The sequence below is a fragment of the Nematostella vectensis genome, chromosome 1 (genome assembly GCF_932526225.1).
Source record: "Nematostella vectensis chromosome 1, jaNemVect1.1, whole genome shotgun sequence".
Classification (NCBI taxonomy): domain Eukaryota; kingdom Metazoa; phylum Cnidaria; class Anthozoa; order Actiniaria; family Edwardsiidae; genus Nematostella; species Nematostella vectensis.
The window spans coordinates 6,929,237-6,956,426 of NC_064034.1; the positions used below are offsets into that span (position 1 = coordinate 6,929,237).

General features: G+C 42.5%; 2 protein-coding genes across 2 annotated transcripts in view; both read right to left on the bottom strand.

Moving 5' to 3' along the window:
• Positions 1-26,841, bottom strand: part of LOC116603015 — a 45,833-nt gene extending 18,992 nt beyond the window's left edge. The window contains exons 1-10 of the mRNA XM_048729646.1: positions 26,284-26,841; positions 26,028-26,139; positions 25,783-25,945; positions 25,340-25,663; positions 25,038-25,224; positions 24,731-24,920; positions 24,346-24,555; positions 23,930-24,086; positions 23,804-23,862; positions 23,621-23,722 (exon numbers count right to left, since the gene is read on the bottom strand). Of these exons, the coding sequence (XP_048585603.1) occupies positions 23,621-23,722; positions 23,804-23,862; positions 23,930-24,086; positions 24,346-24,555; positions 24,731-24,920; positions 25,038-25,224; positions 25,340-25,663; positions 25,783-25,945; positions 26,028-26,139; positions 26,284-26,831 (2,052 nt within the window). The 5' untranslated portion in view covers positions 26,832-26,841. The remainder of the gene's footprint in view (positions 1-23,620; positions 23,723-23,803; positions 23,863-23,929; positions 24,087-24,345; positions 24,556-24,730; positions 24,921-25,037; positions 25,225-25,339; positions 25,664-25,782; positions 25,946-26,027; positions 26,140-26,283) is intronic.
• Positions 15,878-23,117, bottom strand: LOC116608134 (fibroblast growth factor receptor 2). Its single transcript, XM_048729684.1, has 6 exons — positions 22,970-23,117; positions 20,104-20,213; positions 19,880-20,015; positions 19,579-19,721; positions 17,450-19,149; positions 15,878-17,159 (listed from the first exon to the last, which is right to left on the bottom strand). Exons 1-5 carry the CDS (start codon positions 23,057-23,059, stop codon positions 18,702-18,704), a joined length of 927 nt encoding a protein of 308 aa, XP_048585641.1. The 5' UTR covers positions 23,060-23,117; the 3' UTR covers positions 15,878-17,159; positions 17,450-18,701.
• Positions 26,842-27,190: the final 349 nt, after the last annotated feature.

The window sequence follows — 27,190 nt, forward strand, 5'->3', positions numbered from 1 at the left end:
AAAGAGGGCAAACAGGTTGACGTTAAGCGTGATATCAGGTTTATCGACAGTTTCAAGTTCATGTCCGCTAGCCTCGACAGTCTAGTGAAGAATTTACCGAGAGAGTCTTTCAAGAACCTCACGACTTACTATGAGGGAGAACAGTTACAGCTGTTGTTGAGGAAGGGCGTCTTCCCATACGACTGGTTCTGTAACTTTGATCAACTAGACGCTATCCAACTTCCGCCTAAAGAAGCGTTTTACTCGACTCTCAACGATACGGACATATCGGAGGAAGATTACCAACACGCGCAAAAAGTGTGGGAAACCTTCAAGATGAGCACCATGAGGGATTACCACGATCTCTATCTTGAGTCGGACGTGCTCCTGTTGGCAGACGTTTTCGAGAACTTTAGAGATGTCTGTCTCGAGAACTATGGCCTGGACCCAGCCTGGTACTACACAGCACCCGGACTGGCTTGGGATGCAGCCCTAAAGATCACAAGGGTAGAGTTGGAGTTGCTGACCGATTGCGATATGTTACTCATGTTTGAGGAGGGTATTCGCGGAGGTGTCTCCATGATATCCACCAGACATAGTAAGGCAAACAACCCCTACATGAGAGAGTACGATCCCAACCTACCGACAAAGTACATTACCTACCTGGATGCAAACAACTTGTACGGCTGGGCGATGAGTAAACCTCTGCCCACTCACGGGTTCAGATGGATGACGGACCAAGAGCTGAAGGAGTGGGGACGTCACCCATGCGTCGTGGAGGTTGACATGGTGTATCCACATCACCTTCATGATTCACATGATGACTACCCGTTAGCTCCAGAGAGCATCAAGATTAACAAGGTAGGCAAGTTGATCCCAAACCTTAACAACAAAACAAAGTACGTCGTCCACCATGAGACTCTGAAACTTTATGAAAGTCTTGGGTTAAAAGTCACGAAGGTTCATAGGGGTATCACCTTTGAGGAGTCTGGATGGTTGAAGACCTACATTGACCTAAACACGAGCCTCAGAGCAAAAGCGACAAACGATTTCGAGAAAGATTTTTTCAAGTTAATGAACAACTCTGTTTTCGGGAAAACCATGGAGAACATTAGAAACAGGGTGGACATCCGGCTGATCACAAACGAGAAACAGGCTAGGAAACTAATATCAAAGCCTAATTACAAGCATCGTACCATCTTTTGTGAAAACCTTGCGGCTATCCACATGAGGAAGACGAGACTGGTTTTCAACAAGCCCGTCTACTTGGGTATGTGTATCCTGGATCTGAGTAAGAATCTCATGTATGATTTTCACTACGGTTACGTTAAACCAAAGTATGGTGACAAGGCAAAGTTGCTGTTTACAGACACGGATAGTCTGATGTACGAGATAGAGACGGAGGATTTTTACAAGGACATTAGCGGTGATGTGAGATCCATGTTTGACACAAGCAACTATCCAAGGAATCACCCGTCTGGCATCGAGTCAGGGTTGAACAAGAAGATCATTGGCATGTTCAAGGATGAGACTGGAGGTCTACAAATCACAGAGTTCGTCGGGCTGAGAGCTAAACTCTACTCGTACAGGATGGACGGTGGTGGAGAAGCGAAGAAATGCAAGGGTGTCAAGAGGGCAGTCGTAAAGAAAACCATCAGTCTCGATAATTACAAGGATTGCTTGTTTGGTAAGGAGCCTCAGATGAGGATGATGAATGTCATCAGGAGTCATGGACACAATGTCTACACCGAGACGGTGAACAAGAGGGCGCTATCTCACGAGGACGACAAGAGAATCATCTGTGACGATGGTATTCACACCCACGCTCACGGTTATCTCGGGAGTGTCTGAGACAACCAACAGAGTGTGCTGACGAGAAAGTACGAGTCTACTTAAATCCTACGAAGCATACTTTTAAAACACTTTAGTGTTATGTTGGAGGAGAGTGCACTAAAATCAAAGAAGTATCGGGGAGAAATAAGTAGGATCTTGAGCATAACCAAGATAGATATTGAGTACACCTTAACAGAATCCTGAACACAACCTAGCAAGCTCTTGAGTACAACTGAGCAGACTCTTGAGTACAACTGAGCAAGCTCTTGAGCACACTTGAGCACACCTGAGCAGACTCTTGAGTACAACTAAGCAAGCTCTTGAACACACCTGAGCAAGCTCTTGAGCACACCTGAGTAGGCTCTTTGGCATAACTAGGGAGGTTCTTGAGAGTAACGTCAGGCAAGTCGATGTTTTGTAACGTAGGACGTGTTACAAAACTGGGTGGGTCAACGTCAATTCACGATGCACATCTTGCAACGGCCCTTTCGTTCGCCGTGCCCGCATATTTGAGACCCTCCACATGGTTTACAGAATTGTCTCTGTCTGTTGTGCTCACATATCCGAGATCCCCCACACAGCCTGCAAATAGACTTGTGCTTGCCGTGCTCACATATCCCTCCCCCTTTACAGTCTTTGCAAACGTATCTTGTCCGTCCATGCTCACAGACACTACCACCGCCGCACTCTCTGCATCGCGTCTTTCTTTTATTATGATGACATATCAGGTTACCCCGGCAGTCTCGTTTCACGGGGAGTGTCATCAGATCACCCACGGTAAGGTACTCTGACCGATCTGCTGTTTGTTCCCTCATTTCTCTAAACCAATCATGTCTTTAGACCAAGATTCCAGAACCCCATCGATGGAGTGTTGATCTGCCAATACGAGACTCTCCGCCAACCGGCTCTTCTCCTCCTCATCCAAACACCAATCCCAAAACCTATCTGGATTTCAGGTGATTGGCATGAGCTCCTCCTCCAAAACCTTGAAGAACTTTCGCTTGTGGTGGTGTCTGAAAAGCTCCTCATGCACCTCACCCCAACCGTAAGCTGGGTACAAACCTTTGAGTCTCCTGGGGAGGTGACACGCCATGAATCTCATAGTCCGCCCAAAACTCTTTGCTTCCCAACCCAGCAGCATCTTGACAACCCCCGTGTGACAGCCGGTGGCTGCTCCGCGCAGGGCTCTCTCATACGATTCAACCCCCGCCTCCCTACATCTCTTGACAGTCTCAACGTCTCCCAGGGTGACCGCCAGCGTCGTGGCATCGTCAATGTCGTCGTAAAGGTTCTCACCTAGCTCCTCACACACATCAGCCACGAGATCATTACCCACCATCACTGCAGCTGCTGAGGCATCACCAAAGTCTCTCAGACCACGCTCCTGGAGAAGATGTAGAACGTCAACGTGACCACCACGCGCTGCAGCCACCAAGGCTCTCCTAAGGTCTCTCGCACCAAACTCTACACACAGTTCAACAACCTCTTCATGTCCCTCCCGCGCCGCAGCCTCCATGGTCTCTTCAAAGTCTGTAGCACCCCACTCTTCACACATCTCAACAATCTCAACGTGACCTCCCACCACCGCTTGGACCATAGCCCAGTCGAGGTCTACCGCATCATACTCTGCATACTTTTTGATAACTTCTACGAGACCCACCCGTGCCGCGTATGCCATCACACCGTCGACGTCTACCCCGAACCGCTCCATCCTGCTGAACCTGCCGCGTCTCTAGACCACTTTCTTCAAATCCTTTTGACACTTTGTGTTAGGTGCCCTCTCAGAGATGACACCCAAGCAGCTGAAACCTCTCTCACCATACCTGACCGCTGTTACTGTGACGAGAACAGTGTCGCCCTCCTTAATCCTCTCACCCTCCCTCACGTAGCAGTTGGAGCACGCCTCAAAGACGTACCCGTCGAGAGAGGTAGACGGGATCACAACCTTTTGTATATCTGAAACCTCCAAGAGGACACCACCGGCCCAGACCATCCGCACCTTCCCAACAAGCTCACCCCCAACCCGCGGCCTCAACGTCTCCACCTCAAAACTCACTCTAAAGATGGTGTCACAAACATTGACAACCTCCGTCAAGCGTCCCACCGAGAGGACCCACCCGAGCTCCCTCGTGCACTCCCCCACCACCGTACTGACGATCTCATCCCTGACGTGGTTCATTATTTCACTGTCCAAGTATTTGGGGTCAAGGAACAGACGTCTCTTGATCACCACCTTCCTCAGAGCGTCTCCCATCTTTGTTGTAGCCGCAACACCTTTAGGCCTCCTCAGCGATGTGGTGTGAAAAAGCCCATTATTTTCACACTGTGTGGAGAGGACCCGTCTCCACCCTTCACAATCATGGTTGAGGGTCCTCCGCAGGATTTTAAGATCTCCTGTGACGGTGTTAGCATGAATTGCTTAGCAACTGTGAGGAGACTGCTAGCGAGTACTGTCATCCGAGATGGTAGGAGCATAACACTAAAGTGTTTTAAAAGTATGCTTCGTAGGATTTAAGTAGACTCGTACTTTCTCGTCAGCACACTCTGTTGGTTGTCTCAGACACTCCCGAGATAACCGTGAGCGTGGGTGTGAATACCATCGTCACAGATGATTCTCTTGTCGTCCTCGTGAGATAGCGCCCTCTTGTTCACCGTCTCGGTGTAGACATTGTGTCCATGACTCCTGATGACATTCATCATCCTCATCTGAGGCTCCTTACCAAACAAGCAATCCTTGTAATTATCGAGACTGATGGTTTTCTTTACGACTGCCCTCTTGACACCCTTGCATTTCTTCGCTTCTCCACCACCGTCCATCCTGTACGAGTAGAGTTTAGCTCTCAGCCCGACGAACTCTGTGATTTGTAGACCTCCAGTCTCATCCTTGAACATGCCAATGATCTTCTTGTTCAACCCTGACTCGATGCCAGACGGGTGATTCCTTGGATAGTTGCTTGTGTCAAACATGGATCTCACATCACCGCTAATGTCCTTGTAAAAATCCTCCGTCTCTATCTCGTACATCAGACTATCCGTGTCTGTAAACAGCAACTTTGCCTTGTCACCATACTTTGGTTTAACGTAACCGTAGTGAAAATCATACATGAGATTCTTACTCAGATCCAGGATACACATACCCAAGTAGACGGGCTTGTTGAAAACCAGTCTCGTCTTCCTCATGTGGATAGCCGCAAGGTTTTCACAAAAGATGGTACGATGCTTGTAATTAGGCTTTGATATTAGTTTCCTAGCCTGTTTCTCGTTTGTGATCAGCCGGATGTCCACCCTGTTTCTAATGTTCTCCATGGTTTTCCCGAAAACAGAGTTGTTCATTAACTTGAAAAAATCTTTCTCGAAATCGTTTGTCGCTTTTGCTCTGAGGCTCGTGTTTAGGTCAATGTAGGTCTTCAACCATCCAGACTCCTCAAAGGTGATACCCCTATGAACCTTCGTGACTTTTAACCCAAGACTTTCATAAAGTTTCAGAGTCTCATGGTGGACGACGTACTTTGTTTTGTTGTTAAGGTTTGGGATCAACTTGCCTACCTTGTTAATCTTGATGCTCTCTGGAGCTAACGGGTAGTCATCATGTGAATCATGAAGGTGATGTGGATACACCATGTCAACCTCCACGACGCATGGGTGACGTCCCCACTCCTTCAGCTCTTGGTCCGTCATCCATCTGAACCCGTGAGTGGGCAGAGGTTTACTCATCGCCCAGCCGTACAAGTTGTTTGCATCCAGGTAGGTAATGTACTTTGTCGGTAGGTTGGGATCGTACTCTCTCATGTAGGGGTTGTTTGCCTTACTATGTCTGGTGGATATCATGGAGACACCTCCGCGAATACCCTCCTCAAACATGAGTAACATATCGCAATCGGTCAGCAACTCCAACTCTACCCTTGTGATCTTTAGGGCTGCATCCCAAGCCAGTCCGGGTGCTGTGTAGTACCAGGCTGGGTCCAGGCCATAGTTCTCGAGACAGACATCTCTAAAGTTCTCGAAAACGTCTGCCAACAGGAGCACGTCCGACTCAAGATAGAGATCGTGGTAATCCCTCATGGTGCTCATCTTGAAGGTTTCCCACACTTTTTGCGCGTGTTGGTAATCTTCCTCCGATATGTCCGTATCGTTGAGAGTCGAGTAAAACGCTTCTTTAGGCGGAAGTTGGATAGCGTCTAGTTGATCAAAGTTACAGAACCAGTCGTATGGGAAGACGCCCTTCCTCAACAACAGCTGTAACTGTTCTCCCTCATAGTAAGTCGTGAGGTTCTTGAAAGACTCTCTCGGTAAATTCTTCACTAGACTGTCGAGGCTAGCGGACATGAACTTGAAACTGTCGATAAACCTGATATCACGCTTAACGTCAACCTGTTTGCCCTCTTTGTTCGTAAACCTGTCGACCACAACCTGTTTTGTGAAAGAGATATACTTCTCCTCGTTATTAGGTATGCAGTTTATTTTACCCTCCGACGTACCAAGATTCTTGACAAACAAGTGTGAATCATACCCGGAGAGGTTATGAAAGAGAACAGGAAAGAACTTTGGAGCTCTAAATCGAAGGTTGCATTCGTTGTGAGCAGCACCTCTGTACTTCCCGGTGAGGTGGCAATGGTCCAAAACCTTGTCCTCTCCTAACTCACCCTCACAGATGTGGCAATGAGTGACATTGTCATAGTTCATCTCATCCTCCCGCGTCATCTCCACCTCCTTGGGGAACTTGAACTTATTGTAAATCTCCTTGATGTCTGACTCGAGAGACTCCACAAACAGCTGCGCGACATCCTCGGCAGACCCTTGGACCGTCCTCTGAACCAGCTTGGGTGAAAACACACCGTCATCAATGCATTTGATGAGATAGCAGAAGCCTGACGGTTTGTGTTTCTGATATTGTTTAGTGAAACTCCTGCTCTCATCTGGGGAGCAAGTGTCTATATTCTCTGTGAAGCTCTCAAAGTCTGCGTAGACGACAAAGGGAACCCGCATTTTTCTGTTAAAGTTCACGAATCTAGTGTAAAGGGGCTTACCGTCTTTATCCATCGGCATCTCTATCCTGACCGACTCGTTCTTTGAGCAGTACTCGTAATGTTTCTCCAACGCCATTTCACACCGAAACGAGTTTAGACACCTAAAACATAGGAATCGGGTATGGTGATACTTATCAATTTGACTAGACACTAACGACATCACGTCCTTTATCCAGCAGTAATGACTCGTCTCGCCGTTTGAGATGAGAAGTAGATTGATTGCATTGAATGGATCCTTCCCACTGATCCTCAATGGACATATTTTCTTCTCCTCATACGTAAACACATTGACTGTATGTGGGTTCTGTCTCTCAAACTTGTCGATCTGTCTCAACGAGACGGGGAACTCTATCCCCGACCAGTCGAATCTCTCAGAGTTCTCCATCATCTTTCTACTGAGTCTTTGAGGGTTATCCCTCTTGGGGTACACGGCGGAGGTTACCGCCCACTTGAAACACTTGTGATCATTCTCATTCCTCACATTGATAATCGCCTTCTTTACCGCTAACTCCTTTGGTAGTTCAACATACGAGCTCCCGGAGAGAGGATCAAAGGGATCAATGTTAATATCAAAGTACTCCACCCGATCAAACTGCCACCCAGAGCCTTGCTTCTGGAACTTTTCGACTAATCCGATCAAAGGATTCGTCATTACATTAAACAAATCAGAGAAATCAGTCGACTCCGTCACGATCTCAGGCTTTTCTGTATGATGATATCCCAGCTCCTCCTCAATCTGACCTGTAGCCAGATCTTCTTTTATATACCTGCAGGTAAAGACAAACTTGACCTTGATGGGCTTCTTTCGGTCATTGACGAGTTTGATAACCTTTGGTCTGATCTTGGTGATAAACTCCTTGGGACCGTAACCCTCCTGTCCGGCTATCCCATAAGTCTTAAGATATCCCTTCAACGCCGCCTTTTGCTCCTTGGGTGTGAAGCGATCTTCCGCTTCCCCGTGTAAACGCTTAATCCTCTCCTTCAGACGTTTGACCCGTTTATCTACAGCCTCTTTGGCGGTCTTTTTGATGGGCTCAGGGACATAAGATAGTATCCAATCCGCAAACTCATCTAACTCGCTCTTGATCGAGTTGACTGTCCTGTTTGCAAAATGCTTAAGTGATTGGACGTGGGAACTCCGTGTGGGTTTGGAGGGTTTGAGAATGGGGACATCAATCTCAGGTATCGGGCCGTCGAGAATACTCTCCGACGTGTTGGATGGGATAATATCAGGCGGACGTGGTAGCCCTTTGAGAAGTTTGGGTAAAGGGACCCGCCGGGGTGGTGGTGGTGGTGACGTGCTGGTCAGCGCCCCGACGAGCTCGTCTCTCCGCATCCAGTAATATCTTGGGATACCCCGCTCCTTGGCGAGGGCTTTCAGATCTTTCACCTTCAGATCCTTCAACTGTCTCACCGTTTGGTTTTCCATTTCTATCAAACCAGTTATGTCTTTAAACCAAGATTCCAGAATCTCATTGGGGGTCTGGTGGGACAACTCCGACACGTCTTCACCAGTCTGTGTTGGTAGAACATTGAGACGCTTCTCAGTGGTGTAAAGAGGACTCACCCCCATCCTTCACAACCTCCTCCGCAGGAGTTCCATCAACCCACCACAGGAGCCATTTTCATCTCCATGGTAGTCTAGGACCTGAGACGTGGCGTGGTATGAAAAAAATTCACCCTCACTTTTCATACTCCTAGCTGGGGCCTCCCACAGGGACACCGTCAAAAACTCAATCTCTTATTTCTCACCCCCACAGTCACGTGAGGGGGGGGGGTTCCCCCAGAGAGTCTCTCACAAGAATCATTTTCATCTCCATGGTAACCTAGGGCTGGTATGAGGACCTCTGGGAGGGACATCTCTCTCTGGTCAAATTAGCTCGGAAGTGTAAACCCCGGCCCACACCCCTCCACCTAACCGACCGAACTCATCACGCCATTTTCGACGATCAAATGGGCGTGGCTATCACGTGACAAAATGATTGACAAGTAGGCGTGGCTATCACGTGACAAAATGATTGACAGGTTTTCGACAAAATGATTGACAGGTTTTTTGACAAAGTGATTGACAGGTGGGCGTGTCCGTCACGTGACAAAGTGATTGACAGGTGGGCGTGTCCGTCACGTGACAAAGTGATTGACAGGTTTTTTGACAAAGTGATTGACAGGTGGGCGTGTCCGTCACGTGACAAAGTGATTGACAAGTGGGCGTGGCCATCACGTGACAAAGTGATTGACAGGTTTTTTGACAAAGTGATTGACAGGTGGGCGTGTCCGTCACGTGACAAAGTGATTGACAGGTGGGCGTGGCCATCACGTGACAAAGTGATTGACAGGTGGGTGTGGTCGTGTTCGTGTGTGCAAGGAGTCTTGGGCAAACTCGCACATGTGCAGGTCGCGAGGCTTGGCGGAGACTTTTGCGCCATTTTGGAATGAAATTTGGGATGATGAAAAACTTGTGCCAGCTGCGCCAAAATCCTACTACTAGTGGTGATTCCTTTATTGGACTGAATATTCAGAAAAATGTCTGGAAATTAAAATCCACAAATGTATCTCCTTCAATGCATTACATATTGGTGCACCCACCCTTTACCATATAGTGGCCTTGTTGTTGTTGGCCTACTCCAAAATGAATGCAATGGAGAAAAAACAGATTGATTTGGGAAGCAAACCCTAAAAAAATACATAAGACATCACTGACAGTGCTAAAATGCTAACTTCTAATTTCAAATTAATCCCTTCCATTGATCTATGTTTAGGGTAGAGAGGAAACAGCAAAGAATATCAATTGACTAAAAAAATAGTTGACGGGAGAGGAGAAATAAAGGAAATCGACTCAACTTGAAAGGTTTGGTGAAAAAAAATATGAGAATAATGAAAATAATTTGAAAGGGCATTTATTGACATTTCCCCTTTCCCATTATCTTAACCCTTCCACAACCACAGGCCTTTAAAGAGGCCAAGCCTATGCTATCCAAGCTATGTGAACATAGCTTCAAATTCTATTATTGAAAAATGCTTAGTGTTATATAGTTTAGTATCTTGTCCTAAAAAAACCCTTCCCCTCGTAAAAGTCCCATTAATGTACATTTGTAAAGCTACATTCTGACAAGCTTTGTCCTTACAAAGAACAAGTAGGGGATTAAACAGGATTCCAAAGATATCATATAGTGTCAGACACAGTTTTAGATGAGATGCAATACTGAAGTTTCCATGTGGTGATTTCCCATCCTCATGGGAATTAATATCATCTACAAATATACATCCAGTAAAGCATTATATGTTGGTGTTTTTAGAAACCCTTCCAACCATTCCAGTAAAATAAAACTAAACCTCTGAAATAAATGTAATGGGAAAGAGACTGACTTGGAAAGGAAATCCTAAAAAAGGATATAACTGAAAGTACTAAATCAAAATTTATAATTTAAAAATCAAATTTGTTCATTAATTTATTTTTTGTGTAGAGGGGAAATAGCAAATAGAAACAATTGCATAAAAATAGGAGAAGTAGGAGAAGTAAAAGGAAGAAATATGACTCTTCTTTAAATGTTTGAACAGAAAATATAACAATAATAATTATATGATAATTATATTCAGTACTTTCCTAAAATATTCCCATTATCTTTAGGTTGACTAAAACTGTTTTCTTTACAGATTTATTATTTAAAAAGCAAAAGTTTGTTTTTAGTTTTATATTATATAAGTATCTTGTTCTAAAAAAACATATTGAGTGTGTACTGCTGAATCACATAGTTGTAATGAACTAGTCATTTGAGCCCCCTCCCTCATAGTCCCGCAGAAGCCAGGGGTTAATGTTGGGTTTTAGACCACTTTTTAACCAGAATGTCAAGAGGGGTGGTGGTATTGACTGTTTTTTACTCTTAACCTGGAAACATGCTTTTAAAAAAGTCTAATCCCCCACCCTTTCCTGGAACCATGGATGTGGGGGTACCAAATGACTAGTGAATAAGAACTCCCTACTGTTCTCTTCAAGACATGGTTTTTAATTTCCATGTCTTCCAGTCTTTAGCATTCATCTTGGCCCTCAGGTAGTTCCTGGTTCATGAAAGAGTGAAAACAATTATTTATTATATCTTTCAAAACAATCTTTTCATCAAGCCATTTATAATCTAACTAATTTTCCACAACTGTTCGAAAAAAAAAATAAACACATGAGATGCAAGATGCAGACAATAACAACAATACATATTGACAATAGGGGCTAATTTTTTTTATCCTCGGTAAGGAAAATTTATCTTGTAAGTTGAATAAGTTGCTGTATCTTCTTCTAAGGATATGTATCTTCTTAGGACTAAGAGCACAGGATATAAAGACAAGAACGGTCTTCTTTAGCAGTATTTGACAAATGCAACACGATATTGGTTAGCCTTTATGAAATATCCCAACACAATCAATCTGCCCTGAAGAAGTCTTATTAAAGACGAATTCCAGTTTTTGTTGTATTGTATTTTATTCAACACAATCAAGAATATAGATAAAACGAATGTCAAAACAAAACCTGTTATGCTCAAATAATTTGATTACTAAGTTAAGTACTCGCATTCTCAAAGCATACAAAAAGGACAACAAAAAGCCTAATAACTGTCATATCCTCAATAGACAATACAAATCGTCGTCCGAAACTCACCTTGCATTGTTTTTTTTGGTCGCTTTCTTGTGGTTCTGTTCGCTTTTTAATGTGAACTGTTACTTGCTTAAATTTACTAGCTAAAACCAGATAAATCTTGGCGTGAATGAATGTTAGTAGATCTCCTCTAGTTGACTTTATCCTTAAGTCACAAAATTTGAGGCAAAATAAATAATCATCGCATAATCGACAAGAACTTTTTCCCTTGCTCCGTGCTTGTATTTAGTCGCCATTTCGGGGCCGAGTGGGGCCTGGGAGTCGCGCGGCTGGCTGACTGGCTGACTGACTGACTGGCTGGCTGGCTGGCTGGCTGGCTGGCTGGCTGGCTGGCTGGTTGGCTGGCGAGTGACACCACAGGGTACCTGCGCGATGACCACAAAAACCAAGTCGCATACCTATACCATTTTCCTATGCCTATGGAGATACGCGCGCGGCCTGCGGCCGCGCTTGGCTCCGCTAAAATAATGTCTATATTGTATCGATATTCTTTTGTAATTGCATCGATATTCTTATTTGTTTTCTTTCTTCTTCTTAGACTAAGGCTATCATGTTCTATTGAGAGTAAGAGCAAATACCTCAAATAAAGCAAACCTTAATCAGTAATGCAGAATTAGTATATTTGTCATTTAGTTTATTTATCAAGCTAAGTGTGCCATATGTGGCATACTTAGCTTGGTTGTGTAAAATGCATAATAAGCTGAAACTGTTAAGCCCAATTCTGTTGAGTTAAATTCTCGTTCTGCATTATAATTGTGTGTAAACTTCGTGTACAGTAATCAAAAGGCCTATCCGAAAGAGAAATATTATAGACGTGTTTGTTTTTGTCAACTCAAATATTTCAAAATATAATAGTTGTCTTGTTTCTTGTCACCTCAAATATTGCATAAATATCATAGTTGGGTTTAGTTTTGGCACCCAAAATATAATGCATAATTATCATAGTTTTTGTTGCATAAAATAATGCATAATTATGATAGTTGTGTTTTTGTTACCTCAGATGTTTCATAAATATTATAGTTGTGTTTTAGTTAAATCTCGTATACATACATACATATTGTAAGTGGTGATCTGTCATATTTCTAAAAGTTTCAAAGTTTTGATGTTACCCCTTTTATAGTAAAAATATCAATTTTGCACAACAATTTTCAATGAAAGATACTGTACATGACAGGAGTACTATTTTGAAATCCAGGAGTACAAGCATAAAGTCCTATTAGCAGACTCTGCCATAGCAGACTATATAATTTGCAGATACCAGATGAATATGTAGATACTACATACACTACTTGTAGACACTGTAGGTTAGATTCTAAACTATTTTAAATTTGACTCATTGATGATTATAAACATGGAGAAAGATATTCTAACACAAAGTAAGTTTGTATTTTTGAAATCCTTCTTTACTCTGCATACAACATAAGAGCTTTTTTCTTAGGGGGACCAGGTAGGTTTTAATTCCTTTTTTCCCACTTAATAAGGTAAGTGTATAATTTGATACTTCTTTCATCTTTTTTTTATAGAGAAGAACAACAACAAGATAAAAAGAGGTAATGCAGCTGTAGGCGGCAGCAGTGGTGGGGCCAAGCAGTTTGTCTTCCACATATATTGATTTTCATATTTAGGGGAGTGCTTTTGGTGCCTCCTCTAAATACGGAAATTAATTGTTACGTGGTAGACAAACTGTTGTCTCTTTATTAATACATGTTTTAACATTTATTTTTTTATATAATACACCTATTTCAAATGAGGTTGCAATACCAATGTCACAAACTGCAGTGCTTCAAAGATATCAAATAAGCCAACAAATAAGCATAGATCAAAGCCTACCCATGTTTCTTTTTGTGTGTCTTTTGAATGAACCAATCAGTGTTACCACACATTGATCCTCAAATGCAATACCTTGTTTGAAATAGGTGTATAATATATATTTCAAAAATATCCTTACCCGTTATATTTTATTATTCTTGATCTAAATAACCAATAGGTTCTCATGACAATACAATATTTTATTAGGCTGTGCATGATTTTTCATTGCCAAATCATCAATGATAAGACACAAGCATAATTTTATACATAAATACTTTTTGAATGAACCATTTTATATTTTTATGTCATTGCAATATTCATATTGTGGTGTGCACAATTTTTCATAGCCAAATTATAAAGGATAGGACACGAGCCTAACTTTAGAAATGAATAATTTTGAATGAACCATTTTAATTTCATGTGTCAATACAATATTATTTCTATTATGGCTTGCACAATTTTTCACAACCAAATTATATGTGATAAGACACCAGCCTAAATAAATGCTTTTAAATTAAAAGCGATGATTTCTTAATAATTCAGAATAACACCTTTTTTAACATCATGCATTTTTTCCTACTTACGTGTATACACCACTTTCCTACCAAAAGCAATCCCATACTGCTGGATCTCAGCTTTGACTTTTTCATGTCAAATAATGGTGCATTTCTACAATGATAATGAAAACAAGCATTCTCTAAAAGGCACCCATTTGTAAATAAAAGTATTTATTGTCATTTTCGTGCTCAATTCAATTCATTCATCCATCATAGTCCTGGGTAGTCTTCCTGGGGGAGTAGAGGGAGGTAAATATATCAGTTGTTATTGAATACAAAAATTCATTAATTTGATACCCCTAAAGGATAGCAGTATCAGAATAACCATTAAACACCCCCTGAGGGATAGTAGTTGGGTGAAGTTTATACCCTCATGATGATTTGGAGAGTCAAACCCCCAGGGGGTGGCGGTCATGGCAGAAATTAGTAATGTACCCAAGACACCAGGATTTACTACAAACTACTCCAAAGCTAGTTTGCATCCCCTATATCCTTAAATTTGCTACAAGTATTGCTAAAAAAGTGCATCCACGCAGGTTCCGTTTTTAGGCAGTGCCTAAATCTATATATTAGTGTCCGTTTTAGCAGCAAAACAAAAATCATTCAGGCCTGACTAAACACGCAAACATGTTTTTCAAACATTGAGATCGAACACTCGCGCCAGCATGTTTGGCGAAGTGGCTAAACACAAAAACATTTTCATAAAACATGAGCGCGCGCACTTCTTCCGTTATGATTACGCAAGAGATCAAAGTGGGCCATGGGGATCACGGAGCACGTGCAATGTTTTGTTTGATGAGTGGCTTAGGCCATAAGGTAATTCCCTTGAATTGCACTGCGCACCCCATCTGCGCATAGTGGCGCGCGCTGTTTGTTCGAATTGTCCGGTATTAAGTGTGCGCGCGCTCCACAGTTGTACAAGAAAACACAGCAAAAGGCGCGCGTTTCTTTACTTAAAATCGCTTTTACAGAAAAACGAAGTCGGTTACCCCCATTTTTTATTGGCTGAAATAGTTAAATATATACGGAAATATGAAATACTGAAAAAGGGGAAAAAAGTTGGGTTGTAGGAGTTTTTTATTAATACTTCAAAATGGCGCTTTTTACAGTATAAATAGTGGCAAAATAATGTCTTTCAGTGCGATCTCTTAAAATGTAATTTGTTTTGAACATTAGCTACTATGGGTTATTGTTTAGGAGATCGGATTTTGGCAGCTCGACAAACAGAACTTGATTTTCTAAAGACTATAGGCACTCTTTTTGAAAACTAAAGGGTTGGGATTTTTTCTCGCGCGATCAGTAAAAACGCGTCAAACCTACGCCCCTCTGTTGAGAAAACGAGTTCGGTACCCCCATTTTTTAAATTACATTTTGTAAAAGCCCTTAACCTCAATATTTTGCGAAGTTTTAAAAAATTCTGGGTTGTAGAACTATTTCAAGGAAATTACCTTAACAAGCAAAAAGTTCGACGTTTATTGTCGAACCTCTACCGAACCAGAACGCTGCAACTCTGGCACGCCGATTAATCTACGGCTAAACGATAAAACATTGGCGTTCAACGCAAATGTTTGATGAAAATGTTTTGATCTCGTTCAAACATCTGTACGTGTTGTGGAAGCCAATTGAGTACCATGTTTTTGGGTGGCTAAACGTACAAACACTTGCGTCAAACGCAATGTTTGACAAACATTTTTGCGTGTTTAGCCAGGCCTTACTTCTTTACCGCGGTATGGACTCTTACAATCTTACCAAACCCAGTTTTACAGCGATATTTGGTATTTGGTTTTACAAAGATATTTCGAGTCCCCGTTATAGTAAAACAAGCGAAATTATATAGAGTTTTAGTCATCGGTGCCTATAGATCCGACGCGCGTGTGAATATCCAATCAGAAAACAGCAAAAAGAAGCCAGCTAAGTGCAATCTAAATGTCCCACATAAGTCCCACTGTGTAGAATAGTCATGAAAATATTGCTTTAACAAAAAGTCATTAAAGTATTGCTATAGATATAAAAAACAAGTCATGAAAGAAATTCTATTGGATATAATATAAAAGCCATGACATGCTATGAGATATAATATACAAGCCATGAAAGTATTGCCATCAAATATAATTGTGCTATTTGATTTAATAAACAAGTCGTGAAAGTAATTGCTACCAGATATCATTAACATGATAAAAGTAAATAACGGCGAAACGAGACGAAAAACAAAAAGTCATTAAAGTATTGCTATAGATATAAAAAACAAGTCATGAAAGAAATTCTATTGGATATAATATAAAAGCCATGACATGCTATTAGATATAATATACAAGCCATGAAAGTATTGCCATCAAATATAATTGTGCTATTTGATTTAATAAACAAGTCGTGAAAGTAATTGCTACCAGATATCATTAACATGATCAAAGTAAATAACGGCGAAACGAGACGAAAAAAAACTTACATATTAAGTCTTTCTGGGTTACTTATCCAAAAGTGTTCTGGTATATAAAAATGTATAAAAATGTCGATACAAATAGTAGAAAAAAAAAGAAAATCCATAAGAAAATACACGCTACACTAAAAATGTTTAATAATCTATACATTATCACTAGAATACCTTATATAGCGGATACTCGCATTTACCGGACAATATTCCGAGGTTATATTATAACCCTTGTAATTACCCAGCATTTAACGCAAATCCTTTAGAAATTGCAGTATACAATACAATACTAACTACTTACTAACCGAGAGTGAGGTCATGCCGGGAAATATCACACTCTGAGGCTTTGGCGTATCGACCGAGGCTTTGCGAGGTTTTTTGTAAGAACAAAAATGATCGCACATTTCTCTGACATCATTAGAAATTTGACGAGTCCCATGCATTTGTCGATATCAGAACTGCCATTTGCATTGTGCACCTACACAAGATTTTGAAACAGGTGTATATGACATGTATTTACTTATCTTCAAAGAAGCATTATCTCTATACAAAACACTGGTGAGTCATCTTTGATGCCATTGTCAGCATTGGGCTTCCTTTACAACATGTACACGTAGTTCATCTATGATGCAACTGGGTTTCCATTATACGTGACTAATCTATGATGTCACTGGGCTTCCAATACAAGTGGCTACTCTATGATGTCACTGGGTTTCCATTACAAGTGGCTAATTTATGTTGTCATATGGCTTCCATTACACGTGGCTAATCTATAATGTCATTGGGCTTCCATTACACGTGGCTAATATCTGATGCAATCGGCTTCCATGACATATGTGTCGACAGAGGCCGACAACTTCGTCCATGCTTTGAGCAGTGATCTGTTGGGCAAACAAATGAGGATATGGGATAAGCACAGTAAATGTGCGACACTGATGCTAGCATCATCATAAGGGGAGGGGGGGTCACTTCAGGAGCAGCAGCAAAGTAGTAATGTAAGAATAGAAGTCAAATAAGTGACAATAGAATTAGTGATAAATGAAAACCTTTATTCACCAATACTATGAACAAACCAGTTACTATCATAACAAAACCAAACTCATAAGCTGCTCCTTGTACTGACTACCTTACATTAAACACGAACGTATAATATATTTAAAACAGAACATACCTTCCACATTCTCGTACACCTCGTGACCACACGAGCGGCAGTGATGGACGCCTGGACGCCTAGTGTACTGTGTACAATCTGAGTGGAGACGGACGAAATGCCAATACCCCTCCTTATTTACGTCGTAAGGCTGGACCATGGGATAATCGCACAAAAAGTCGTGCGATAGACTCATGCGTGGATCTGAATGATAGATGTTGTGATATCTTTGCTGATAGCATTCGCTTGATGTATGATCACCGCTCATATCTTGGAATACTCTCTCTTCAGATCTCCCTGGTATGTAGTGGTCTCCACTTGATGCCATATGGGTAAATGGCCTAGCGTGCTGATAACTGCCTTGGTGTTGACCTCTTCCATAAAGAGGCTGGTGATGGCGGGGACTATTACTACAAAGTACATCTGTCACATCAGGAGGCCTGTATGATAACTGGGGAGCAGGTCTGGAGCAGGATGATGGACGTCTGGTTGGTAGTGGGGGAGGAGGTGTGGCTGTCATTCCGGGCCGGTCTGAAGGACGTATGTGTAATGATGGGGGAGGAAGTCTGGATGGAGGAGACACCCGACGCTCAGCAGGAACCGGTGTAGGAGTTCGACGTTCAGCAGGGAATGGAGGAGACACTCGACGCTCAGCAGGGTCCGGTGGAGGCATTTGACATTCATCAGGGAATAGAGGAGACACTCGACGCTCACCAGGGTCCGGTGTAGGAGTTCGACGTTCAGCAGGGAATGGAGGAGACACTCGACGCTTAGCAGGGTCCAGTGGAGGAATTCGACGTTCAGCAGGGAATGGAGAAGATATTTGACGCTCACCAGGGTCCGGTGCAGGAGTTCGACGTTCAGCAGGGAATGGAGGAGGCACTCGACGCTCAGCAGGGTCCGGTGCAGGAGTTCGACGTTCAGCAGGGAATGGAGGAGGCACTCGACGCTCAGCAGGGTCCGGTGGAGGAATTCGATGTTCAGCAGGGAATGGAGGAGACACTCGACGCTCAGTTGGGTTTGATTCAGGCATTTGACGCTTGGCAGGGATTGGTCGAGACACTTGATGTATAATACATGTAGCCAGGCTTGGCTGGGTTATATTTTCGTACAGTAAATCTTGACATTTGCGCACATATTGATGATCGGGCAACATTGCAGTATATTCACAAACTGGCTCGTATAGGTTGCTGCCAATTCCACAAAGAGATTCATCGTCTCCTGAGCCTTCATCAGATTCGTTACCATCTTTTTCGTAAATAAATGAGCAACCCTAAAAATCTCCTTGTAGGTCTCTTTGTGGTTGTAATAGCATTCTCTTAGAGTCCAACAACCCATGAATGGGTGGTCTTGGGGGTAGTGGTGGTGGGTTTCCTTTCAGGGTGAGTAGTGAATTTTTGAAATCCTGTTTGGGCGATCTTGACGATGCTGGCAATCCATCAACTTGTATTTCTTGACTTGGAAATTCTTCATACACGTTCTCTGTAATATACTCATACGTTTCTTCTTCTGTCGTTTCACGCAGAAGTCCCAGCTGGTAGTCGTAGCAGTGAGGAGCGTAAAGACTATCTGTGACGATTTTACGTATTTCTGCGTGGTTGAGATGTTTTTCCTCGGGAAGAACGTGCGGAGCATTCTCGGGTTGGGTGACATCAAAATCAACATTGACGTCGTTGTGAATCTTCTTCCAATGCTTTAGCATCCAGGAATCAAATGGCTTTCTAAAAAAAAATAATACAATATATAAAAAAGACCGTGGCGAGAGTGCGGTGACATCCCCATTTATGAAATAAATAAACCATTTATAAATTATATTTCTCCAGGTATCTTTATCCTAGAGAAACTAATCGGCACTGCAGCAGGGTTTAGGTTAGTAATGCGTAACGATAGCTTTACTTACCCACGTGCAACGATAGCTTTACATAACCATGTGTAACGATAGCTTTACATACCCACGTGTAACGATAGCTTTACATACCCACGTGTAACGATAGCTTTACATACCCACGTGTAACGATAGCTTTACATACCCACGTGTAACGATAGCTTTACATTACCACGTGTAACGATAACTTCACATACCCACATGCAACGATAGCTTCACATACCCACATGCAACGATAGCTTTATACGTTACATGCTTTACTCACCTGCTCGTTAGGGTGTCGACCAGGAGCAGGAAGGTTGGTCTTTCACGTGGATAATGCAGAAGACACTGTTTGAGTGTGATGTACAACCAGCATGGCATACTCTGCGGTTGAACTGGATAATTCCCCTCAAACGATGACTTGGTCTGAACACACACACAAAAATAATCAAGGAGTGAAAATGGGATCAGTGATAGCTGTATTATAGTAAAATTTGCATGACTTTGACCAGGCATAGCTGGAAATTGGGAAACTAAAATGGGGGTTGCAGGAATCGGTTCCTTCTAAAGCAGACACTTATTACCTGGTCATCCATGGCCGCGGCTGCCGATGCCTCTAGTTCGTCTAGCGTATTGAACATCTCAAAGGCAACCTTTCCGAAGGAGTACACATCAGCCGCTTGTGAATAGTAATTATCGTTTTTCACCTCTGGCGCGCTCCTGTTCACATAAATTCATTAATTTCCTAATGATATTTCATAAATATAAATAGAAGTGTAGTCTAGTAGTTTATATTTTCATCACATACCATGCCGAATCATCAATGGGCATAGGTTTCACAACAAACCCGTCCGCGCTTGTTTTCATGTAGGAGGTGACAATAATTTCCTCTATTCGCCCAAAGCGCGTTAGTTTCACCTGAAAAAAAAAATGTGAAAATCTATACAATTCTTACACAGATACTGCCAGAATAACTGTAGTGCTGTAGAGAATGTGTACAGTAAATGTACAACAACAACAACAACAAAAACAACAACTACAGCAATAATAATATAGTTTTTTAAAGCCTTTTGCAGTGTGACTGAATTACAGGTTATGTGCGCAACTAAAGGAATTCTAATTAAGTAGTTGAGACTTCCTTCCAGACCTAAGGCACATGCTGTGTTTTGAATCAATAATTCTGTTATGGGGGTCCGGGGGTCGTTTCTCAAAACTCCCGGTAATATCCGGGCCCGTTAGGGTACCGGGAGAGTTTTCGGGGTACTTTTCCGGGCGAGGAAGAGCGTTTCTCAAAGCTAGCGGTAGCGTCCCGGTTGTTTACGGATTCCCGATAAAGTTGTTTATACTTTTTAGGCGCACGGTGACAGCTAAATGTCAAATCATTTGACAGAAAAGAAACCTGATTGGCTGGTAGCGAATCCCATAAAATGATGTTAGCCGTGATTGGCCCACTTTTTTCCGGGCAGTGATATGGTTTTCTCAAGTGATGAAAATTCACTACAACTCGACACAACTTGAAAATGGCGAGATATAATCGGAAAAAAGCACCAAATTGATTAGTTCAACTTGGCCAATTCGAGATGAATGGTTGATCTATAAATTCAGCTGCCAAATATTAAGGAAAAACATCGTTTTGGGTATCAAATATAGTATTTAAAGTAATCCCCGGGAAGTTAACGGGAGCTCTTGAGCTCCCGTAAGTTACCGGGCGAGTTACCGGGATTTTTTCCGGGCCCGAAAATAACGGGCGTTTTGAGAAACATCCGTAATGTTTATCGGGGGCTCACCGGGTGACTTTCCGGGTTTATCGGGACTTTTGAGAAACGACCCCCAGGCCCGACAATAACGGGCGTTTTGAGAAACACCCAAAAAGTTTATCGGGGGCTTACCGGGTGACTTTCCGGGTTTATCGGGACTTTTGAGAAACGACCCCCAGGGCATAAACCTGCGGTATAAAAAGCGCGCACCTGGTCCAAGTCGTCATTCCCACTAGACTTAGTCGAGAGCAGAGCTCCATTAAAAGAAGCAAAAGAGATATGATCAAGTTCGAAATAATGTCTTAAACATCAATGGTGCGAAGACAACTACATTTTCTCTGATGACTGGACAAATAAGAAATAGGGAATGGAGCGATTTTGAATTAAATAAGTTTTCAGGTTTCGTTTTTTTTAACGCGCGCGCTGAAAAATAGCGTCATTTCAAACGAGAGCGCGCTGTTTTTGAATTAAATTTTCAATCACAAATTTTGTCGTTATTGCCGTAGAAAACTGCCCCCAAGAAGCTCGCCGTTATTGCCTTGTTTATACAGAACATTATTTTCAACTTCGAAATTATCAAAGTTAATCTACGGCTCTGCTTTTTCCACTTGACGTGGACTAGCGAGAATGACGACTTGGACCAGGGGGTCGTTTCTCAAAAGTCCCGATAAACCCGAAAACCCGGAAAGTAACCCGGTAAGCCCCCGATAAACTTTACGGGTGTTTCTCAAAGCGCCCGCTATTTTCTGGCCCGGAAAAAATACCGGCAACTCGCCCGGTAACTTTTGGGAGCTCACGAGCTTCCGTTAACTTACCGGGAATTACTTTTAATGCAAAAATTGATACCCCAAATTTCCTTAATATTTTCATAGATCAACTATTCATCTAGAATTGGCCAAGTTGAACTATCCAATTTGGTGCTTTCTTTCCGATTAAATCTCGCCATTTTCAAGTTGTGTCGAGTTGTAGTGAATTTTCATCACTTGAGGAAACCATATCACTGTCCGGAAAGAAGTGCGCCAATCACGGCTAACATCATTTTATGGGATTCGCTACCAGCCAATCAGGTTTCTTTTCTGTCAAATGATTTGACATTTAGCTGTCACCGTGCGCCTAAAAAAATGTAAACAACTTTGCGAAAGATATTGGAAGTTTGCTACAAAATGAGACTTTATCTACTTGTTCTTTTTCTTTTTTTCGAAAAGTGCCGATGCCACAGCAGTGTTTGGGGTACAAATCTACGATTTTTACTGATATACAATAATTATTTAGCCAATTTATTCATTAAATCTGAAAATTATAATTTGCTTATCGGGAACCCGTAAACAACAGGCACCTTACCGCAAGCTTTGAGAAACGCTCTTCCTCGCGCGGAAAAGTATCCCGAAAACTCTCCCGGTACCCTAACGGGCCCGGATATTACCGGGAGTTTTGAGAAACGACCCCCAGGTCCGCGCCTTTTATACCGTGGGTCCTTGTTTAATATCGTTAACGAATTTCTTACACTTATCCACACGTCTATCTTCTAAAGTCATGATGTTGGCTCGTGCTAGGGCGTTAACAATACATCATTCCAGGCCAAATGATACCTAAGGCCCTCTTTTGAATGTTCTCACATTGATCGTTAAGATATTTGGGCAAACCAGCGAAAACAACTCAGGCACATTCAATCGACGCTCAACACAATATCGGCAGGTGGAACATTACATTTTTTCAGTTGTACAGGGGTAAAGCCGCCTGTTGGCTTTCTTCACCAAGTAGTCGCAATGTGCAGCCCATGATAGGTCATGTGATAAGTCATGTGATAGGTCATGAGATAAGTGCACTCCGAGCAACTTAAAGGTGTGAGCCTATTCGATAAGTGAGCCTCCGATTGCAATGGGTAATTGTCTATATAACAATAAGCAAGCGATGTACCTTGAGAGGCGCTTGCTGCGCCACCATGATGTTATCTGGTCTTAGGCTGCAGTGGACAATGTCGCTCTGGTGTATGTACTGAATCACCATGGCAATTTGCGCAAGCGCGCTCACTAAGTCAAGAGGTGAACACTTGCCGTCCCTCACATGGCGTAGTAAATCCCCATCTCTAAAGTACTCGGTTATCTGGTGAAATAGATACTCGAGTGAGTCAAATTACTTTGTAGTTTGCTGCTTTCTTCGAACGCACAGTGATAAAATCTGTGATGTAATCAATAATGGTTTGACCCTAATACTTTAGGTTTCAATAGTTTTTTTCAGAAACACTATTTTGAAATACTAATATGTCTTACCACTTCAAAATCACTTCCTAGAGGAGATATTGACTTAATTTCAGCAAGGTTTTCATGGCAGAGCGGCAGTAAGCTCCTAAGACATTCTATCTTGTCTTTATTCACGACTTCCCTGTTCACGATCTCCTGTAAAAGTGAATTGCATGAGAGTTATACATCATTTCTAAAATCATGCGCATGTCTTATGAAACGCGTCTACCCTTTTGAGTCGACGTCCGAATTCTTGAAATCTACCGCGCGAAATTCTACCCTTAACCTGTACCACCTCGGAGGGAGACAGGAGGAATTCTACCCTTACCCCGTGCCACCTGGACTTCGTCAGAGAGTCAGGAGAAGGCGGTTCAAAGACATCTGGAAATGTTGGCTCATTTTCATCGACTGGAGTCGAGGAGGAAGAGTTCTGAAAAGAAGAATGTAATCAAAATTATACATTAGAAACAATTTTCATTTTTCTTGCGTACGATGAACATTATATACTTACACAAATGGGAATCAGCTGCTTTCTTAAAGGTGGAGGACTTTCAGGGGCGTGATCTTCGCCTGCGTCAAGAAAATGGGTTATGGGCTGACTTGTAATAATTGTGACGTGCATTTGCTTTAATCTTACCTGATGATCTTATATAACTTTGGTAAGCTTCCAATTCATTCTCCACTTCCTCGGCAGTGGGTCTCTCGCGGCTGTCAAATTCTGTACACCGCTCGATTAGGGCAGCTATTTGCTTGGTAATGCAGGCCTCTGACAAAAGCTTTCCTCCTTTTAAGACCTACGGGACGAAGACACTGAATGTGTCACGTTTACTACGAGTAATAATTTTAAAAATCATCGGGACAGGGGATCAAAGATAGTGCTTACTTAGACGCGCAACATTATTATAGCTGCATTACTTTGCATAAGAAAACACCGGAAAGTTTTCAATGTATGACTACACATTATGATCTAAGACCACTCAAAATCTTTTTAGAAACTTGGGCAGTCCCTATCCCTAAGAGAATAGAAAGAGGGGCATTCGATCAGTTACTTACATATTGTCTAAGTTGTTCGTCCGTATCGCAGCCCCTTCCATTACCGCGACTGTACGGGGTCACCCCTAGGGTAAACACCTGGTACATCAGTACGCCATAGCTCCACATGTCTGACGCGCATGAGAAGCGCCCATCTAATAGACTTTCGGGGGCGCCATGTCGCACTTGAGTGGATTTATTAGAGACGTACTCCGGCGTTGTACCTTTACCCTAGAACACAGTTGGACCAATCACAAATCACCCTAGAACGTAATTGGACTAAACACAAATCACCTTAGAACACAATTGGACCAATCACAAATCACCCTAGAACACTATTGGACCAATCACAAATCAGCACGGATTTAGATGTGCTAATATATGTTTTTCTATTTTTTCAAAATACCTGACTCTTCAATTCCCGGACTGTGCCAAGACCCGACAGCATGCAAACGTTATCCTCCCCGACCATTACATTAGAGGGGCATATGGACCGGTGGACCAGTCCGAGCTGATGTAGGAACTTCACTGCTCTCAGTACGTCCAGACACATGCCGGTCAATATGGACTGGGGCAGCATGGGAAGCAAATCACGCCTAGGACAAGTAAATATTTTAAAAATTATCCAGCACACGCATAGAAACCAACACTTCGAGATGTTTAAGAAAGATAAAAGATTAAATTCCCGAGTACAGCACCAAACGTAGTAATACCTAGAGTTTTCCAGATAGCTAAGAAGGTCCCCCTCCGGCATCCTCTCCAAAATCACGTGATAGGGCAGTTGTTTCGTGTCGTACGCGAAGACCCGCGGGATGTTCGGGTGAAGCATGGTTGAAGAGTTCAGCCGGTACATTGCATAAACCTCATCGCGCATGCGCTTGTAATTTACACCGTCGAGATCTTTGATAAATAGACGCCAATATCAATGAATTTGACCGACTACATTAAACTAAAAAAACAAGTATAGAAAATTGAGAATAGCTTGGTTGATGTGCTGTTGTTGTGTGTTTCTTACCCGAGGAAGCATGGCAGAGCTTGATGATGACTGGCTTGTCTCGAAATGTCGCGCTGAAAACTGTGATAGCGCCATCTCTCCTAAGGATCTCATAATTCCCTGGAGGGACAAACTTGCGGTACTGCCACATTAGATAATCAACATCGTCCTCTGAGCTGACGTTGTTGATGTGAGGCCCGACCAAGCATCGGCTTAATTGGTCAGGAGAAAACAACACTCTTTTGCAGCACCTTGTGATCGCAATCTTCACGCCTTCGCATTTCTCCATATCTTTGCTATTTTTGTAGAAATTGGCAAGACACGCGCTTGCTTGTGAACGAGCAGCTTAGGAAAAAAGAACACTTATAAGATGGATATTTGGTGAGTACAATGTCAATTCATCAAAACATTTACTGAAATCCCTTTTAGTCTTTGTTTAAATGCTTGTACGTGGATGTGCTTACTAATATCTTTGTTGTAGAAAGCAATGTCGAGAAGCACGCTGCCAAAGATGAGCCCGTTTTGCCACTCAATCTCCCTTCTAGCAAGTCTCTTTTTTTTGCCATATGCAACATATTCGTCTATCAAGCTTTTCAATACCGACATTATCTTTGGTTTTCTGTAGACCTTAAAAGGCAAAAATAATGAACAGATTACGATAAATCATGGGATTTTCTGCAGCTGTCAAAGTCAGTTTAATTGCAATTACCTTTAACTGTAAAACAAAGACGACCAAATGAAGCTCAAACCAGCTGTTGAACAAGGGCTTGAACTGTTTTGTTAGATTTTCACTCAGAGTATCATCTTTGGCTTCATGTGCCCTTAAAATCAATAACTCCAGTTACATTTACATAATTGAGCCCTTCTCTGGTGCAATTAAGGTTCGCATGGGAATCTACTTGCAAGTGCTGAACTAACTACTATGGTTGGTAGACTTGGTTTTGGTTCTGGCTTAGTAAACTTACCGCTCTAATATTTCGACGAGATTTCGCTTTATCCCACCGTCTCGTTTTTTCCTTTTAGGATCAGGATACGTTCTTTCAGCTACCTCTATGATGAACTCCATTGCGTGCCGCAGCTTATTGTGCTTCTGGTATCGATGATTTTTCAACATTTCCAAAAGTTTATAACGAAGCTTGCTAATCTCAGCGTCCAAAGGCGTCAAATTTCCCAGTGTGCGATCTACAAACAGAAGCGCAAGGACCCTACTGTACACCCCCAGTCTAAGTTCTTGCATGGAAAGCGATTCCTTATCAAACAAGCCCCCGCCCTCCCGCAGGATCGACCCTCTAAGAGCTTGTTCAACCGAGAGAAGTCCTTTAAAGTCGTCAGCCTTTCTTGACACTTCTTCCAATAGCAGATGCAGTATATGTCGTGTCGCGGTTTCTCCTATGTCATTACATGCGAGTGTAGTAAGCGTATTATAAATGTCCTTGCTTTCAATGGCTCTGTGTTCTTTTTCCAATGTAAGGAGGATCTGGAATAGAACATTTTCCAAGCGCTGTCGCTCCATTTCATCTGCTGCTGACAGTGAACGGAGGAAGCCATCTGGATTCTTGAAAAGATTTTTTGCGGTCCAGACCGAGTCTGTATATCAAAATGCTAGTCAGTAAAGACAAACATCATAGAAAAATTATGTTTTGCCCATAGGTGGCCTGTGTGAATCTCAATCTTTTCATTCCTGTTTCCTGGTCATCACCAAACTTACCTGTACTAAAGCCTCTGTTAACAATGGAATGTGAAAGAGCTCGCGGACCATAACCGACTTTCCTGGTAAAATTGTCCTTTGTGTCGGTTGCATTATTGTCCTCAGCACTGTCAGCCACTACAGGTCCCGAGTCAACAGCTTCGCTGCCACCAAGTCCTGGCCGC